This window comes from Hemicordylus capensis, chromosome 2 (assembly GCF_027244095.1).
Source record: "Hemicordylus capensis ecotype Gifberg chromosome 2, rHemCap1.1.pri, whole genome shotgun sequence".
NCBI lineage: Eukaryota > Metazoa > Chordata > Lepidosauria > Squamata > Cordylidae > Hemicordylus > Hemicordylus capensis.
Window position 1 is genome coordinate 409,712,842 of NC_069658.1, and position 19,097 is coordinate 409,731,938.

Below are 19,097 nucleotides of genomic sequence, written 5' to 3' on the forward strand. Positions count from 1 at the left end.
TCCAAGGAGCTCAGAGCGGTGTACATGCTTATTTTTATCCTCACAACAACGCTGTGAGGTAGGTTAGGCTGAGAGATACATGACTGACCCAGAGTCACCCGGTGAGTTTCATGGCTGAATGGGGATTCGAACTTGGGTCTTCCCGGTCCTAGTCCAACACTCTAACCACTACGCTATGCTGACTTAAACGGACCAAGTCCAGTTGGAGGGGATGCAGAGGTGTTTATTGATAGAGAGAGCTTGTTGCTCAGAGACCTGTCTGGCTGAAGTAATTGCTACTAAAAATATAAGTTTGAATGATAGTAGGCAAAGATGAATAGAAAGGATGGATTCAAGGGCAGGGGCATGTAAAGCCCAGAGAACTGTGTGGAGATTCTACGTAGGAAAACAGTGTGCCATAGAGGAAGAAATTAAAGTGGCTCCCCTAAGGAAACATTTCACATGTGACTGGAAAAGACATCCTTGTCGACTGTTGGAATCTAGAATACCAGATAAAGCAGTTACTTGTCTCTTCAAGGTGGTGGCTTTCAAACCCTCATCTAAGCCATCCTGTAAGAACCAGGAGTTCTTTGATCCCACAGGATTCTTTGCATCTCCAGTTCCTTTCGCACCTACCTGCCAGGTAAACTGGTAGATGTGGTTGGTGTATGCTTCCCTTGATGCTGAGATAGTGTCCAGTACTTTTGAAGAATATCCATTAGGGTTATGCGTTTTGTTTTGGGCCTGAATCCGAAACACTCCCATTTTGTCCTTTGTTCGAAATCAGTCAATCTGAAACACCCCAATTTTGTTCTTTGTTCGAAATTGCAAAATCCGAATCCAAAACATTTTGGATTTTTAAAAATGGCCCCGGGGCAAAACTGTTGGGTGTGGGTGGTAGTGCCCAATGGGTGGAAGCTATCACACAAATTTCAGAGGAATTGTGCAAAGGGGTGATTTTTGGTGAATTTTTGAAGTTTAAGATTTTTCCCATAGGGGATAATGGAGGTTTCAGCAATAGGATAGCTTCACGCTGGGGGGGGGGGGGATGGGGTGGCCCAGAGCAGAGTAGGGTGGGTGGTAGTGCCCAGTGGGGGCAAGGAAGCTGCCAGAATTATTTCAAAGGAATTGGGCAGAGGGCTGATTTTTAGAGATTTAATGGAGTTTATGTGTCTTTAAGGTTCTTCCCCATTGGGAATGATGGAGGTTTAGATGTAGATTCTCTGGTAGCATATGAGAGTGGATTCATGGTTTGTCATTGAAAATTTCATATGCTACCAGAGAATCTAAACTCAACACCTCAGAAACAACAGAACCCAGCACCCCATGGGTTAGCAACTCATGGGGGTGGTTGGCAACCTATGTGCACTACACCACCACTTGCTCTTGGCCACCCCAGTGCCCTCCAGGTGGAGTTATGGGGCTGCTGAAACCTCCATTATTCCCTATGGGGAAAAAATCTTAAAGATGCGTAATCCTCAAAAATTCCTAAGGAATCAGCCCTTTGCCCTATTTGGAATCTGGGTGCACCACCCCTTGGGGCACTGCCACCCAACCCACTGTTTTGCCCTGAAGCCCCACATAAACAAATTGAAAGAGTGAAGAGAATGATGAACAACAACACCACTTAGTTTTTTGGCACAGTTATTTGAGAATTTTGCAGCAGGTGGGAGCCTGTCCCTGTGGCACTAGCACAGCAGCACAACCCATTTGTAGATTCAAGCAATCTTTCAATAAAATGTTCCCTTCCCATGGAACAGTGACCACAGGTCACTTGATATAGCAAGATAGACCAATGACCTGCCTTGGTACTATGGACCAGCTTCAAATATTCATTTAACTGAAGTGGAGTGAGCCGTAGCCCAAACAAATCAGCCTACTGTTGAGATTTATCATCACTGCATTTAAGAAAGTGCAAAACCATGGATCATGGTTACAAGAAAGAGAGAAGCAACTAAGATTCCTGGGGATGTCAATAAATTGACAGGGGTGTCCTCCCTCCTTTTGTCTCTTGTAGTCCCATGTGGATGATCTGTCCCTGCAATGCCAAAAGTTGTGAACCACTGGCATAGACATCTTTTCCCATCAAATTACATTGTGGCCTAAATTACTTTAGACTGCTCAACTTGGGCAACAAAACTTAGATACCACTATAACTCATAAAAATCAGAAGAAAAACATAGTAGTTCTTCAAATGACCCCTGAACAAGTCAAAAGATTATTTCTAAACCTTTGGAAAGAAAAACCTGTGTAATTTCAGAGCTTTCCTAATCAGCTTCTGGAAAAGCTTTTCCACACAACTTATACTATGGCTTTTAGCAAGAGCTTTGGAATTGCATTGAGCTCCCAAAGATATTTGGGTATTTCTGTCTCAAAATGCTGTCTTCCAAATCCCTTTGCAAGGTCAGTTTGCCTTTCAATCAAACTGAATACAACACATACTTAACTAAACCATTCATGTTCAACAGCTTTTTGCATATATTATCTTCTGCTGCTAATCACTCAGTGCCTCAGCTGGAGTGGAGAGAGTCAGAGAAGTCAATTTCAATTGCAATGCTGAAATGGACTTTTCTGAAGAACAAAGCATTTGGTTTGAAACAGGGTCATTTCAATTTGGAAACAAATCTCTGTTCTTTAATTCTTGATTTTGTTTTGATTACAAAACCTCTGAAATTGCCATTTTGGGGCACAAAACATTTTGTACCTAGATCGAAATGCACAAGCCTAATATCCATATTGTTTTGGGAGGTTACTCTCAGTCTCCATGCAGTTAATTTTATCCAGCTGGGTTGTGATGGAATGTAGGACCCTGGTGCAGGAGATATGGGCACTTCGGAAGGAACCAGGGGTCTGATATGAAGAGATGGAGAATCGGGGGGGGGGGGCAGAAGGGTCTTCTTGACAAGAAGGGGGCTATAAGAATGACTTCTGCTTTGTAAAGATGCACTTTGCAAAGAACATGGCTGATGAGAGGCACTGGTGGGAATGCATAGAAAAGTTCCTGGGGCCATGGAGTGGACAATGCATTTATTGCTTGCATGTCTTCACATGGAAAGCTAGCCAAGAATCTTGCCAGCTTTATGTTGTTTAGCACCACAAACAGATCTATTTGGGGCATTCGTAATTTTGACATGAGTAGATCAAACATGTGTTTATTGAAGCTCCGTTCCGCTGGGTGAATCTCCATTTGGCTAAGCCAGTCTGCTTGGGTGCTGAGTAATCCACTCGCATGATGTGCCCAAAGAGATGCCACATGCATTTCTGCCCACTGGAAGAGGAGGGTCGCATCTTGATGTAATGACTGTGATTTTGTCTTCGCTTGATAGCTGACATGCACTTTTGCTGTGATGGTGTCAGTGCGGACAAGTATATGCTTGTACTTGTCTAACTGGGCTAGGAGAATTGACCTTCGTTCCAGCCGATTGATACTATGTTTTCTTCCCTGTGGAGACCACTTGCCCTGAACTGTCTGGTGGAGACATTGTGCTCCCTACCCCCTGAGACTGGTATCAGTTGTCAGGGTGACTCTGGGTGGGTCTAGGAATTGCTTCCCCTGGGATAAGCAGACTGGAGAGATCCACCAGCCACAGGATTTGAGGAGTACTACTTAACGGTACTACCACCTTCATTTTGCTCTTTTGTGCTATTTCCCTCTGATAGGAATGTGCAAACTAGCTTGACCTTGAGCCGGTTTGCCATTGAATTGGCCCAGGCCTGGTTTGCCTTGAGGTTGAGATGAACCCCGCCTCTACCGGCTGGCTCAGGGTTTGGCGTATCTGACATTAAAAAATAAATATTAATATTTTAAAATGCACTGCCTTCAGGGTATGCTGCTGCGACCGTGTGTGTGGGGTCACCCACAGTTCTCCCTCCCGCTGCTGGCCTCTCCCTGGTCACAAATGGCCTGGTTCAGGCCATTTTCAGCCTGTTCTGGGCCTCTCAGAACTGGTGGCGGCCATTTGGGAGTCCACTGCACATGCACACTGGCTGTCTACATGACCAAAACAGCCCAGAATCATCCAAAAACGGATCAAACTGGGTCATTTGTGACCAGGGAAGCACCACCTGAAGGTGGTGAGTTTTATTTTTTTAAATGTAAAATGGCCCAAACTGGGCTTTTTGTTACGGGGGGAGGCCAGCAAGGGGAGTGAGATGCACTAGAGACCCCCCCCCCCGTGGCTGCAACAGCACCCCCAGAGGCGATGAGGTTTTTAAAAAATTCAAAACACTTTTTGTACATTAGAACCCCCAAACCAGCTCAAATTTGAGCCAAGCTGGGCAGGGGGGGCCCTGTTTGGTGGGTGGGTGGGACTGAACATGCCCAATTTGGTTCAATCCAGTTCAGACTGAACTGAACTGGGCAATGCGGTTGTGTGCACACCCCTACCATCTGATAAGGGAACAGAAAGCACTGTAGGGTGTGTAAGTGTAATCTGGCCCAGTCCACTGAATCTAACATTGCTATCATAAGCCCTAGAAGATGTGCTAGTGTTAGTAAATGAACCCTGTTGTTGGGCGGGGGGGGGGGGATTAAATTAATGATGGTTAGAATCTTTCAAATGCAATCCCAAGGGAGGACCAGTTTGTCTGTGGTCATGTCTTTGAGGATTCCCAAGTGTCAAAATTTTGGGGCTGGACATAAGTGACTCTTGGCTTTGTTGACTAGGGACCCATGATTGGCTGGCACATGAAGGGTAGATTTAGGTCTGTGCATGCCAATGTCATCTCCAGTGATCTGATTATTAGATCATCTAAGCACACAAAAATCTGGATACCATGGAGTCTGAGGTGAGCTACCAAACAACAACAAAAAATATTTATATACCGCTTTTCAACAAAAGTTTTCAAAGCGATTTACATAGAGAAATAATAGACATTATAATTATAATAGCTTTGTCTGTGGTTATGTTTGTTTGTCTGTGGTCATGTCTATAGTCCAAATGGTAGTGCCTTGTATGGTTCCCTGCATACTAGAAGCAGAGAAAGGAGCAGCTGTCTAGGTGAATGGGAATGGCAAGTATGCCTCCACGAAGTCTATTGATGCCATGTAATCTAAGTGATGTAGGGATTCTGCAATTGACTGCAGGGTCTTTATTGTGAATTTCCTGTGTTTGGCAATTTTCCCCAGAAATTTTAGATCTAGAATTGCCCTGAGGGAGCCATCCTCCTTTTGGTATGGTACACAGAATAGAAAAACACTCACCCCCTGTGACTAAAGAGGAACCAGCCCTATAGTGTCTAGCTCCTCGAGATGATGAATGCCTTGCAGCATGCCTGCATGCTTGATAGGTGAGTTTGACATAGGAGTTGTCAGGAATCTGTTTGGGGGTGAGCAATGAATTCTATTCTGTAACTGAATTGTAAGGACTGTAGAACCTGCTGGTTGTTGGTGAAGAGCTGCCAAGTATGAAAATACTCGGCTAAGTGACCCCCCCCCACACACACACATACATACTTGGAGTGGTCAGGAGTCATGATTGCCATTTGTTTCCTTTAGTCTTTGCAGTTAAGCCCTGTCACTGTTAGCCTGAGGATTTATTGACTGAAAGGAATCTATTCTAGAAGGGAGGTTATGGCCTATCGTATCGTCCTTCTATCTTTGACTGATAGACTGATAGGGAGTGAAAAGACTGAAAAGGTTTTTTTGTCTGTCTGTGGTACTTCCTACAAGAGGTAGGCAGAGCTTTGTTTTGTCTGTCTCTACGAGCAGGTCTTTCAGTGCCTCATCACCTAAAAGCTTGGATCGCATGTAGGGAACTAAAGACAAATTAGAGTGTGACGTGGCATCTACCTGCCGATGCTTTAGCCACAAACATCATCTAGCCACCACTGAAGAGGCAGTGGAGCATGTTGCAAAATGGACAGAATCCATGGTGGTGTCGGCCACAAAGGCCTAGGCCTTCTGGATTTTTTGCAGTGTTTACTTTACATTCATGATAATCTGGTGGATTCTGAACCAGCCGTAAGAGGGAGGGCCTGGCAATAATTGAGGCTGCTTTAGAGGATTGAATAGAAACAGAAGAAGCCTCATGCCCTCGCCTTAGAGGTGCCTCAATCCTTTTATCTGAAGGATCTCTGAGAGAACTGTCTGTCTCCATCTCTTGGGAGCACAGCTCCAGGTAGGAGAGCTACTACCAGTGCACCAGTGGAAGGAACTTTGAGAAGTTCTATTGCCTCTTGGGGAAACCTGTGAAATGTATTAGCTACTGTGCTAGGCTTTTTGGTAGATGCCGGATTATACCACTCCTGCTCTACTGTTTATTTTTTTACTGCTAAAAAATTCCATAAAATGGAAGTTAGTCTTACTTGTGGGGAAAACAAGTGCACCCCTGGGTTGGTCTGAGCCTCCAGAGAAGGCAGCAATTGTTACCCCAGAGTATAAATGGTTTATTTATAAGGGAAGAAAAAGAATCTGAAATGGACAATCTTTGGGAATTAAAGAGTCGATCATCTGACCATTTCCCATCTTTTTAAAGAACCTGGTCATGATCCAAATCCACTGGGGCTGCTGGGTCTCCTGGTGGTTGAAGTTGGGGAGCATGTGGCAGTGAAACTGGCCCAGTAGGATTGGGCTCCTGAGAATTGGGACCATGGAGATTGTTATCCTGGGGGTGAGGGTCTGGTGATTCGGATATTTCAGAAGAATGAGGCAGATCATTAGTTGTATTTTTAGCAGATTTTCAAAACTGCTTCCTATTTCTTCTTTTTGTTCCTTTGATTTTTTTTAGGGGCTGGGCTGGAAGAGGAGGAGGAAGAAGATGTACACTCCCTTTTCTTTCTTTTCTGCTTTCCTCCTTTAGATCCCTTATGCCGCTGAAGTGACTTAGTAAGTCAGTCCTGAAACCATGCCTGCCAAGCTGGTGGAAGAGTGTTCAGTAAATCATCAGGCATGGGTGGGGCAGGAGTCTCAGTAGGCACAGATTGGGGGGGGGGGTCCGACAGATCTGTTGGAACTGTGGGAGGGGCAATTGGCTCTGGTCTCACCAGTCCTGGAGCCGCGAGTTCTCTGTTTTCCTGTCCCTGTGCCTCCTCTTGCTGTTGCTCTTGTTTCATGCACTGAGCTGGTGGCGGCGGCCTGTGTGCAGTCATTGGATCCTTGAAACAGGCAGGCGCCGTCATGGCAGATCTCTGAGGCCTGGAAGCGCCAGTTGATGCCGCTACTCTGTCCGCCGCATTTGCTTGCTGGTTTGTATGTTGTAGCGAAGGATTGCTCTCCAGAGAACCTTGCCACTCACTGCAGTGGGGATGGGCCTTGCAGCCTGCTGGCAGGAGGCCCAATGTTCCCCCTTCCAGGTCTTGAGCATTTGGACAGCGAGGACCCAGAGGTGCTCAGGGTGCTGCTGAAGGCCTTTGCAGAGGAAGTCTTATCCCTTTAGGGACAAAAACGTTCCTGACTCTGGGTCCTGACCATTGCATATCTGATTGGCCGCCTCCAGAGGCAAAAATCATTAGTAAAAAGAAGAGGAGGAGATGCAGGGAAAAGTAATGAGGGAAAAGGTGTTTTAAAAAAAAGAAAGAAAGAAAAGAAACAGTAACTGGAAGAAAAAGAGGAGCACCGTATAGCTAATATAATGAGTAAAAACGGAAAAGATCAGTAGAAAATAAATAGAATATAGAGGAAAGACCTTACTAGGAGAAAAAAAGGTTGTCTCTGGAGCTGGATACAGGACTGAAAGAACTAGGCAGTGTTCTCCCCGCAAACTCTTAAAGCTATGCTAGCAAATTAGCACAGTCCTGCCTCTGGAGCAGGTGGGAAGGAAAACCCTCAAGAGATGTCCTCATCTAGCAGCAAAGAAGCATGAGAATGATGTTTTACCTCTTCCTGATTTGTAGACATCAGTGCACTTCGAGCTCGAGCTCTTTCATCTTGAACATCTCTGTCAACATCTTCGCCAGGTTCTTCAGGATTCTGATGGCTTCTCTCTCTTTGTGGAGAGATCCTACAGATCAAAGACATCACAAAGAATTTGTAAAGCACTGGACACCAAGAAATGTAATACACTGAAGTACAGTGCAATACACTGCTATACAGTGGCCTGCTGTTCAAGTAATGCTAGAATTTCCTCTCCACCATTGAAGAAAACTGGCCTGAATATACAATATTTTTTTTATTCTTATTTTTAAAAGAAAAAATACAAAAATGAAGATAAATTACACAAATGCAGCAAATAACATCTCACATATGTCTTATACATCAACTCAGATTTCAACTCTCTGTCATATCAACACCCTGTTCTATCTACGCTCATTTTGGTTTGGTCTCTTGACCTTAGAAGTATCTAAGTAAAATGTTTAGGTATGATATCTAAATAAATAATTAGGGATCATAATTAATCAATATTAACATTAAAAATGATTCGCTCACGAGTTTATTTGCAGAGAAAATCCAAATCTTGGATGGGGTATCCAACTCTATAGCAAATTGTAACGTATAAATGGTTCCCAAGTAAGTTCAAATTTATCATCTGGCTTATTCTTTATCTATGAGGTAATCTTTGCCATTGATGCATATTCCCAAAGTTTAAGTTGCCATTCCTCTAACATCGGGACTAAGTTTGTTTTCCAGTAAGGAGCATAAAGGATCCTAGCAGCAGTTATATATAAAGAAAGCTACATCTATTCTACTGATATATGAGGCTTGATGATATTTAACGTGAAAATGTTTGGCAGGAAACAAAAATCTATGTTTAAAATTTGTTGCATCCTATGGTGGATTGTCTTCCAAAATTTCTAAGCTTTGCTGCATGTCCACCACATATGACAAAAGGTTCCCGGCTGACCCATGCATTTTCAGCAGCTGGCAGGATTCTTACTATCCATCTTTGCAATCATCTTTGAAGAAATATACCAATGAAAGTACATTTTGTACCAATTTTCTCTTAATGTGCTGTTCGCTGTAAATTTGATGTTCACTTTTCATTGGTGCTTCCATTGATGCATATCAACTGTTCCAAATTCTGTGCAATATATTTTTTAGCTAGTCAAAAAGATCTGCATAAATAACAGTGACGTTTCTTGCATATCCCTAGTAATAATAATATGTAATAATATACTAATATGTATTAGTATAGTGTTGCAAATAGGGATGTGCAATTCTGTTCAACCTCAAATTGATTCAGGTCGAATCTATGGTGATTTGAGGGTTCAACCTCAAATCGAATCCCTCTCGAAATAGAGCGCCCTTATTCAGGGTTGAGGAGAATCACTCTCAGTTTGACCCCAATTGATCTGGGTGATGTGAGCACCATTTTCCCAGGGAGAGCTAGTCTACTAATTGGGGTCAGCAGGTAGATCAGCCCTCCACTCAGGACTTAGCGCGTCAGCCCACCAGCCCACTGATGCATCAAGTCCAGAGTGGAGGGCTGGTCTACCCGCCAACCCCAATTAGTCGACCAGTTTCCCCTGGGGAAATGGCACCATACAGGCCCATTTTTCCAGCTCTCCCCAGAAAAATGGGCCTCAAAATGGTGCTCAAATCACTTGAATCGATTCGAGTGATTCGAGGTTGAAATCAGCCGGCCAAACTGGCTGATTTCAATGAATCAAGCTCAAATCGAGCTGCAATAATTGGTTTGTGCACACCCCTAGTTACAAATGATGAGGTCCATAATGGAAATTAGGTATAGTATCCCATCATCTCCTATGTAGGGTTGGTTTAACTCACACTTCATGCAAAGTTCACCAAAAGTGGTATGAGAAGCAAGGGCAAGAGTACATAGCAGCATTCACTTCCCTTTTGCCAATATGGTATTGCTACTACAGAGACAGCCACCAAATGGCATAGTGGGGAAATGACTTGACTAGCAAGCCAGAGGTTGTCGGTTTGAGTCCCTGCTGATATGTTTTTCAGACTATGTGAAACACCTATATCAGGCAGCAGCGATATAGGAAGATGCTGAAAGGCATCATCTCAACCTGCGTGGGAGATGGCAATGGTAAACCCCTCCTGTATTCTACCAAAGAAAACCACAGGGCTCTTTGGTCGCAAGGAATCGACTCTGACTTGACGTTACACTTTACCTTACTACAGAGAGATATATAAATGAACACTGGTTCACATGCTATGCAGGATGATGCCAAAATACATCACCACCCACACTGCTGCAAGTGGCTAAAAGATTGCATGTGCTGTGGTGGAACAAGTCCGCTCCACTGTGACTTAAAATTGTGCAATTGCTATTGTGTTGAATTGCTACATCCATTGGAAATAATGGATGCCACATTGCACAACTGCTCGACTGTGATTGTGCAATTTTAATCTGCAATGGAACAGCCCTGTTCCACAACAGCGTGGGTGGTGCTGTACCATCTGTGTTACCCTGTGCAACATGTGAGCCATTGTGTTCAAGTGCTGTGCCCTGCCCTGACCATGAGGTCGGGGCATGTGGAATAAATAATCCACCATCACAAAATTCAACATTGACCAAAATCACAGAGTTCTTGATAGTTCTGGGATTTGCTCTGTTTTTAAAACTGTGCAACAGATCTCATTTCCAATATGAACAAACTCCTTGAACTTTTCAAACAACACAAGCCCCAGTGAAATGAAGAGAGAAGCCAACCATGACTCCAAAGATGTGGGAATGGAACTAAGACAACTGGAAATTTCCAGTTTTTACTAAAAAGTAAAAAGTTATGATCAAAATGTTCTCAAGTCATTAAAAAATAGGAAAACTTTTGCAGTACCATATTTGTCCGCATAAGCATGTTAGTGCATGCATACAAACCTAAAGACAGGATCTCTTCTCATAAGTGGCCTGCCATATTTTAACTCCAGACATCGAAGTAAAATGATGAAAACTACACTCTGGACATAAGGCTAAATAAAAACAGAAACAGCCAATTACCTTTAATCAATATACTGCTCTAGAATCAATTTAGTTATATACATTTGAAGTCTGTGGTTAGTTAACTTTTTGTAGTCTTGTGATTAAAGAGATGGCTAATTCATTTTCCATTTTGGGCAGGTTGGTTTTGCCGCCTTTGGGCATAGCCTGCCTGGGCTTGCTGTTCTTTCTTCCCCTCACAAGAGAATTTGGACCCCCAGGGCTGATTTGCAATTTCTGTAAAGCTCCCTGGTCCTGATGCTTGACCAATTCTGAATTCTGTTTCATCTGCACTGCCCCTTTCGTGGTTAGGTCACTTTCCATCTGCAGATTCTGAGTCAAATCTTCACCCAAATTGTCCATAACCAATCTATCCCTAATAATTTCTCATCTTCTGACTCCAATCTCATGAGCTTTCTCGTGCAGCTACTGTATATAGACCTCAGCTGATTCCCCAGGCCTCTCAGCACCTAGTGGAAACACTTCCTTTCATTGATAGGTTTCCTCTTGGGCACAAGATATTTATCTAATTCCCCCAGGACTGATAGTTGTCCCTTTTCCCACCAGCAGCATATATCCATGCCTCAAGAGGATCTGCTTCCTGGTCAGCATTCAGCAGAAACAAGGAAGTTAATAGAACAGCTTTCCTTCACTGGAGTAGGATTCATTAAGGGCTAACAATTTTATAGCTACAGCTCGCTACACCCTACAACTAAAGGTACAACTAAAGCCCTATACTAACTAAACCATGCCCACACAGGGACAGGGGAAAAGCTGAACTGTTCCATTACAAAGGTGCATTTCATATTACTGAACGTGATTGAACATATACCTGCAATGTGTTAGGGTGAATCAGGGTGAAGCCTAACGCTTCTCACTACAGCAAACATATAAAGCAAGGTCGTATTTCAGTGATTTAGTTGAGGAATGGAGCTTGATAAGGGCATGGTCAAGGCAGCCCAGTGAGCAGGGCTTTACACCACTCATTTCCAATATCCACACTAGGATGGCACTTTTAAGCCGTTCATGCTGGTACAACAGCTTTCAGTCCATGTACCAGCCTGGACTGAAAGCTGATTGGGGTATGAGTCATTTGTCCTATTGTTTTGACTAAACTTGATAGCAAAAAGTAACATTGCTTTTATGCATAAGAAAGATGTCTATATTTCTTACCGCAAGGGTAGATATTAAGAGTTGAGTGTGAACTGTTGAGATTTCTTCTTCATGCAGCGAATATCTACCCAGCAGCTATAAGAAAAACAGAGCTGATAAAGTAGAAATATAATCTGTATTGTGATACTCCTCACGCATTGAGCGTTTGACCATTTTAGTGACATCTTTAGAAACATCTTTCTGTATCTGTAGTGTTCCCACATCCCATTCTAAATAAATATCAACATGAGTGATGTTGCCAGAGTTTAAAATTTCCTGGTCCAGATTACAAATTTGCATTGTTTGTAATGTCTGGATGTGTTACAAGCTGAACATCATTCCCTGAGAACCTACAGGTGCACAGAATATACTTTTAGTTAAAAGTTTACTGCTGTCCAAATTCGGGACACTAATTTCAATTGAAACAGATCTAAGCAAACAACTCCTAGTGGGGTGATTTAAATGTACCTGTGGCTAGTTAGCAAGCCCAAGGACATCCCCAGTCCTTGAGGGAAATGGGGTTATTCAATCCCTGAGCTTGTCTGATAGAGCTCTGGGGAAGCTTCCCAGTTCCAGCTCAGACAGGCTAAAGCACCCCGATAGGCTTCTGACCCAATATCGCTTCCTGTCCTCAAACTTTCACGCAGTCTGAAGGCTTGCTTGCTTTATCTCTCCCCACTTCCCCTCTCCCTTCTTTGTTTCTTTCTCTCTCTCTCTTTCACTCTCTCTTCCCCTTCCCCTCCTTTCTCTTTCTCTCTACTCCCCTCCCTTGTTTATTTCGCTCTCCCCTCCTTTCTTCCTCTCCCCTTTTTTCTCTCTTCCCTTCCCTTCTTTTCTCTCTCTCTCCTCCTGGAGTCTCTTCTCCCCTATATCCTCCTGCACATCTCCTTCTCTCCCCTGCCCCTGGCCTTCAGCCTCCACACACACACACAGTTCATTGCCATGAGGTTTTTATGCCCAGGCCTGGACTGAAACTCTTTGGGGGTCCCCCCCAAACACCTCCCCACCCTCACCCAAGCCCCACTCCTGCTCCTGTTCACTGCAGGGCCTGAGTGGCTCCCAACTGCAGTTCCAGCACTGCCCCTGCCCGGAGCTGCTGCAGCAACAGGGCTGTACCCAGGACCTTCTTCCTGCAAAGCAGCTCTCTCCCACTGAGCTACAACCCCAATTCCCTAAACATGGTCTCGAGTTTTGATTGCACAAAAACTGGCCTTGCAAAGGGAAAGCGAGAGTGAGAGGTGTTGGGAATTCTCTCTGGTAAGAGATACCCTTCTATTACAGCAGAGTGCACTGAGGCACAACACAGCAGAGTCTGCCTAGGCATGCTTGTATGCTGAGAGTAAAAAAACACTTGGAGCCAGTTCATATTTTCAAATCAATATAAGGAGTCTTTATTGGAGAACTCCATTCTAGATAGGAAAGTGGAGAGATTGGATCTCTAATCTAGCTAGCTAGCTGGATGCAGAGGGATGGTTTCTGCATCTCTGCAGACATGGTGCAGGGAGAGAGGAGCATGTGTGTTGCAAGGGAGAAAAAAGGGAAGAGGAAGTGGCAAGGCAGGCAGGTCGGCAGGAAGTCCCTGAGAGTAGCAATCTACATATCAAAGAGATAGTGTCCAAGCAGTTGAGAAGGGATGACCGATGTTTTGACCCCTCTAGCCTTCTGACTCACTAATCTGTCCCCTTCTGTCATTAAGACATGAGATAGCACCGAGTCCTTCACTTCCAACAAGAGGAAGCAGGCAAGGGAAGCACATGGGGCTTGTTTCCTGTGTAAGTGTCCATTCTACCGACGCGCTTGGCTTGCCTGCTCTTTCCTATGTGTGGGGAGTGCAGAAAGACCATGAAGTTAACATTTTCCCTCCAATCTCTGCCTCCTCCTCCCTCTTCTGGAAATCCAACTGGCTAGGCTGGCAATGGACTGCTGTCATCACCTCCCCTTCCTCCAAATGGCCTTCTCACCCCACTCCGCAGCTGTCAGTCGGGCGAGAATAACCAGGCCTCCCCGCCCGCCCTCTCTCTAGCTCCTACCTGTGGCTGGTTTCCAAGCAGGGCAGAAGAGAAGGCAGTTAGCGGTGCCCACAGCAGGCTGGCCCCTCCAGCAAACACGGACAAGAACATCCCTGCTCCTCTAAGCCTAACGGGGGGCAAGGAAGTGAGGAGGATAAAGGTCTGCAAGGGTGAGCTGGACTGTCCGTGAAGGTCGGACAGGAAGCCCCTGCTCTGCCATCCTCCTCACGAAGAGATTTGGTGGGGCAACACAACAGAGGCTTGTGGTTTGAGCCAGTCTAGGCTGCTACCACTGTGATGCTGCTGCTGTTCCTGGAGTGCTTCCTGGTGGACTGGAGGAGGAAGGTGCTCTTTGGCTCTGGAGGCAATGTGGCCAGAGGGAGAGGAAGCAGAGACCACGCCCCCCACTCACGCCACCAGGGAAGCCTGCTGGCCTCAGTAGTCCTGCCCAAGCGTGCCCCAATTGGGCCTCTGATGTCACTCCCTGCTGGCTGCCAGCTGGTTTAGCACTGCAAGGGCAGCGTTTGCCACATACCACCTAAGCGTTTTATAGAGAGAGGTGTCTGTTAATTATTTCCCAATTCTGACTTTTTTGGATTCCTTTAGCACAGTGAGACCAAAGGTTTTCCTCCTAGGAACCTCAATGTTAAATGTAATTTCTGAAATGAAAGCAAACATGTACTCCAGAACAGTAATAAAACACCACATATAACAAACTTGATAGGATATTGAACTGTATCTAGTTTGGTTTCTGTAGTGTTTTATCAATGCACACATATGCATTGGTTATGCAGAGCAGGGGAAAAGACACAAATGAACTGAATGCTGCAGCAAACTGCACATGCACATTCTGTAAAATAATCAGAAAACGAAAAGAAAAACAATGAAAAATTTCTAATGCACCAGTTCCCATTCAGAAAGATGACAAAGGCAATTTGAAATCCCAACATCCAAGGATAACATCAGATGAGGAAAACTTTGGATCTCTGGATCTCCACCAGAGCTTGTAGTCTTAAAAGCAACCTTTGGGGGATATTTGCATCTCATCACATTTTGTTACAATTCTCCAACAAGAGATGTAATTGCTGGCCCATATCCAAATTGAGCACAAGGGGCAGTTTCCCACTACTAATTAAAATGAAATATTCTGGCTGACATCCAGTATAACAGAGTGTGTGTGTGTGTGTGTGTGTGTGTGTGTGTGTGTGTGTGTGTGTGTGTGTAATAATGCCGAATGTGCACTCCAAGGAAGGGACAGTTTTCATTTATCTCTCCTCCTGACACTCAAAAATATGTACCTGGGGGCCACACATAATTTCTGAAAGCCCAACTTTCCTCCCATTTGTCCACAAAGGAAAACTGCATGTCTGCTGTGGGATACCTGTGTGTAGACTCAGAAGACTCTTGGTCACGTTCTCAACTGCCTTGAGATGGTTTTAATGAAAAGTGGTATAGAAATTAGCAATAAATACATTTGGGGCAAATGCTCAGTTGAGGCATAGTACTGGTTGTGGGACTACTGGGTCTTGCCATAGGTCTGTACAAATGGAGAGAACACCCAACCCAACCTGCAACACTCCCTCCAGGTGTGCATTGCCGGGAAAGATTGACAGCAGTAGTAAGCTGCTGCTTTCCAGAGAAGTGCTTTCCAGAGAAGCCACTGCTAATCTTTCCACCGGGGAGCCCTGAGAAACTTCTAAAGAAACCCAGGGTTCCCCCAAACAGAGTTTGAAAACAACAGTCTTAAGAACAGAATTATCATTTGCAATTTGATCATTCTTGCTCATTTGAATAATTCTGAACATTTTGAATATTCTGCCTCTGAAAGACGCAACACTTCTCAAACCTTGGTTCGTGGTTGTAATAGTGTTGGGGTTTAAAAAAAAAAAAAAAACCAACGGTGAGAATTCCAAAAAGTATCCTCATAAAATATCTATTCATATACCCAGAATTCTGTTGCCCAGTCCTCTGGTGTGCCTGTTAAGCACAAATGCTGCTATGCATCAGAATCTGAATAATAGTGGTGGCCGGGAGATGTGAAGTGACCCCAGCACTTCAACTAGGCGAGGTGGTCTGGCTCTAGATGATAGCAAAGCTGAAATAGGGGAGGTTCCCTGGGAAGTAGGTATGGCTGCACATTTCCCCCTTTAAAGACCAGGAATAGCTGTGGCAGTCCAAGTTACTGCTTGCTCTGCTCAGATCCAGCCCAAACCTCCCTGGCACCTGAAGCAATGTGGAGAACTACCACTTTCCATACCCCAACAATCACCCCGCCCCACCATCTCCATCCCAATCATGATCCTGGTGGCATGTGCTAATTCTTCCTGACAATCACCTTCCCCCCACCCCATCTCCTCACCCCTCTTTGATCTCCTAGCATCTCCTTGTGGGCATCTCCCTGGACCTCTGATGCCACTCTTCCTCCTCTCTCATCATGACACCACTTCCTTCCTTTCCCACACTTCTTTCTGCTCCATTCCCCATGCCTCATTTTGTGTTTAGCAGATGAGCAAGAGGAGAAAAGAGGTGGAGTGGTTCTTGCAGGGGCCTTACCAATTCCAACGTACAATCAGGAGCAGCTGCACTCCTGCTTGCTATTAGGGCGGTCAATGAGGCAGGTGGCTAGAGGCAGCAGGCTGGTGAAGGCTGTGTTCCTCCCTCTCTCTCTCTGCCCCCTGACAGCTGCAACACCATGGCTCCTTAGCAGGCCAGCATTGGCTCCGCTTCAGCTGTGCAGTTGCATACGAACAGGCTGTAAGTAACCTTAAACTTCAGCTTACCATTGTCAAGGAGATAAAAAAGTGTGCTGCGGGAACCATAGGAATGCAAAAGTCCAGCACATAATGAATCTGCCTCCAGAACGTAAACACAAATCCAACAACAAACACCAACAAGAGCCCCTAAAAAAAAAAAAAAGTGTCAAAGCATGTGTTTAAAGAGATTAAACAATGTCACCCATTTCCTTCACTGCTTCTTATTGTGTCTGAAACATCTTCAGAGTGTGTGTGTAAATGTATTATTAAGAAACTAATATAATGTGCAAGACATTTTGGCTCCCCCCTTCTTCAGTTGCTCTGGTGTTCTGTGATAGGCACAGGAGCGAACGTATTTTGTTTAATGGCGCATCTTCTTGGAGGAAGAGTGCTTGTGTGTGTGACTTGGTGGTGGGGATGACATCGTTTCCTTTGGCCACTCTCCCTTTGCAGGACGGCTGTGTTTGCACCTGTTTGGATGAGTCCCTGAGACACTGAAGGCAGCACCTGGGTGGCTTCCTCTGCCAGGGAATGAGCAGGTGGGAGAGAAGGGTGAGTCTGGCCCTCACCCAGTGGGCTCTCTGACTCAGAGGCTCATTTAGCCTTAAAAGTCTTGGGCATTCCAGAAATGGAGCGCAGTGCGGATGACCAGCCGCTGTCCCAGCCTCGGGCTCGGGCAGCTGGCAGAAGTGCAGTGGCCTGAGGAATGGCTGGCCAGTGTTGTAAGGGAGCATGGCATGCGCTTCCCCTCTCCAGAGGCAAGGGGCTGGCCTGAATTTGGCATTTGGCTGCCCCTTTGCCAAGGGCAGCGTCTCGCCAGAACAGTTGCCTCTTTTTCTAACAGACTTCGAGACTTGGCATGTGGGTGAATTTCTGCTAGCATTGTGCACAACAGTTAAAGGACATTGTAGAAATCCAAACAATGACAGTGCAGAGCAGGCAAAAAAGCTGCCCTTTGCCTACAGCCATGGCTATCCCCGATTCATCGAGCTGCCAAAGCATGGCACTCCATCCCTCCTAAGGGGAGGACAACTCCCAACCCTGCTCAGTGGGGCTGCGGAGCACCATTTCGGCCCCAAACGCAGACTCTTAACCATTAGAATTTTTCAGCTCTTATTAGGGAGCTCAGGTTGTCCTGCTACAGAGGAGTTTGTTTTTGAATCAGTTTCTCAGTAAGTTGCTTATTTATCCAAAATGTAGTCATAGCAATCATAAACTTATTATCATTCCTGAGAAAGAGTGAGAGAAAGCACACGTGAAAGTCAGTCTATGGTAAAACGCTATCTCATTTGGAAATTGCATTAATATAGCAGATTGATGCAAGAAAAATTATCTTGGTCCCTTATTTCACTTTCTTCTATCCTGAGAAATGGACCACTGTAACGCTAGAGGGTGATTTGAGCTGGAGAGCGTTCCATGAGTAGTAGTTTTTGAATTGGTTGGCAGATCAAGCAGTAGTGAAAGACGGGGCAATTCAGATGAGGAAAAAATGAGAACCCAAATGTGAAAGACTTTACGAAGAAGAGAGATTTATTCATTTATTTATTTGATTTATATACCGCCCTTCCAAAAATGGCTCAAGGCGGTTTACAACAAAACAAAAGCAAAACAATTAAAATCAAAACTAAATCAATTATACAATTAAAATCATTTAAACATTAAAATCATTTAAAACCAACATTTAAAAAAATTAAACCACAGATCTAATTAAAAGCCTGGGTGAATATATGTGTCTTAAAAAGTTGCTAGAGATGGAGAGGCTCTTAATTCAACAGGGAGTGCCGGGGCAGCAACGGAGTCCAGGGGCAGCAACGGAGAAGGCCCGTTCCCAAGTAGCCACCAAACGTGTTGGCAGCAGCCACAGGCGAGCCTCTCTAGATGATCTTAACAGGCGCTGGGGCTCATGGCGAAAAAGACATTCTCTTAAATACCCAGGGCCTAAACTGTTTAGGGCTTTATAGGTAATAACCAGCACCTTGTATTTTGCCCAGAAACATATCAGCAGCCAGTGTAATTCTTTCAACACAGGCAGGGGTCGATCCAGCAGGAAATTACTTGAACAGTTCATCTGAGGGGGCTCTGCTCCAGGTGCCGACAATGAGAGAGGCTCGGTTGGTGTGCACGTGGGACAGGGCCTTCTCTGTTGCTTCCCCCAGACTCTGAAATGCTCTCCCAGTGCTTATTCACTCCTCAGTCTCCATCACAGCTTTTAGAATGCATGTTAAATCTTGGCTTTTTACCCAGGCGTTTATATTATTGTCTCTGCTGCTGCTGCTCTTTGTATTTTATAATTTGTATTGTTTTTATACTTGTGTCTTAAATTTTTTAATCAGATTTGTCTCATATTTTTAGCTTAACATTCTAACTGTGTCATTTTT

General features: G+C 44.7%; 1 protein-coding gene across 3 annotated transcripts in view; it reads right to left on the reverse strand.

Annotated features, from left to right (window-relative positions):
* LOC128344094 (ABC-type organic anion transporter ABCA8B-like) overlaps positions 1 to 19,097 on the reverse strand; it is a 129,005-nt gene that overhangs the window by 20,633 nt on the left and 89,275 nt on the right. For all 3 annotated transcript variants that reach the window (XM_053293592.1, XM_053293589.1, XM_053293590.1), the window contains 4 exons: positions 16,747 to 16,866; positions 11,979 to 12,053; positions 10,707 to 10,798; positions 7,796 to 7,919 (listed from right to left, as the gene is read on the reverse strand). In XM_053293592.1, coding sequence (XP_053149567.1) covers positions 7,796 to 7,919; positions 10,707 to 10,798; positions 11,979 to 12,053; positions 16,747 to 16,866 — 411 coding nt within the window. The remainder of the gene's footprint in view (positions 1 to 7,795; positions 7,920 to 10,706; positions 10,799 to 11,978; positions 12,054 to 16,746; positions 16,867 to 19,097) is intronic.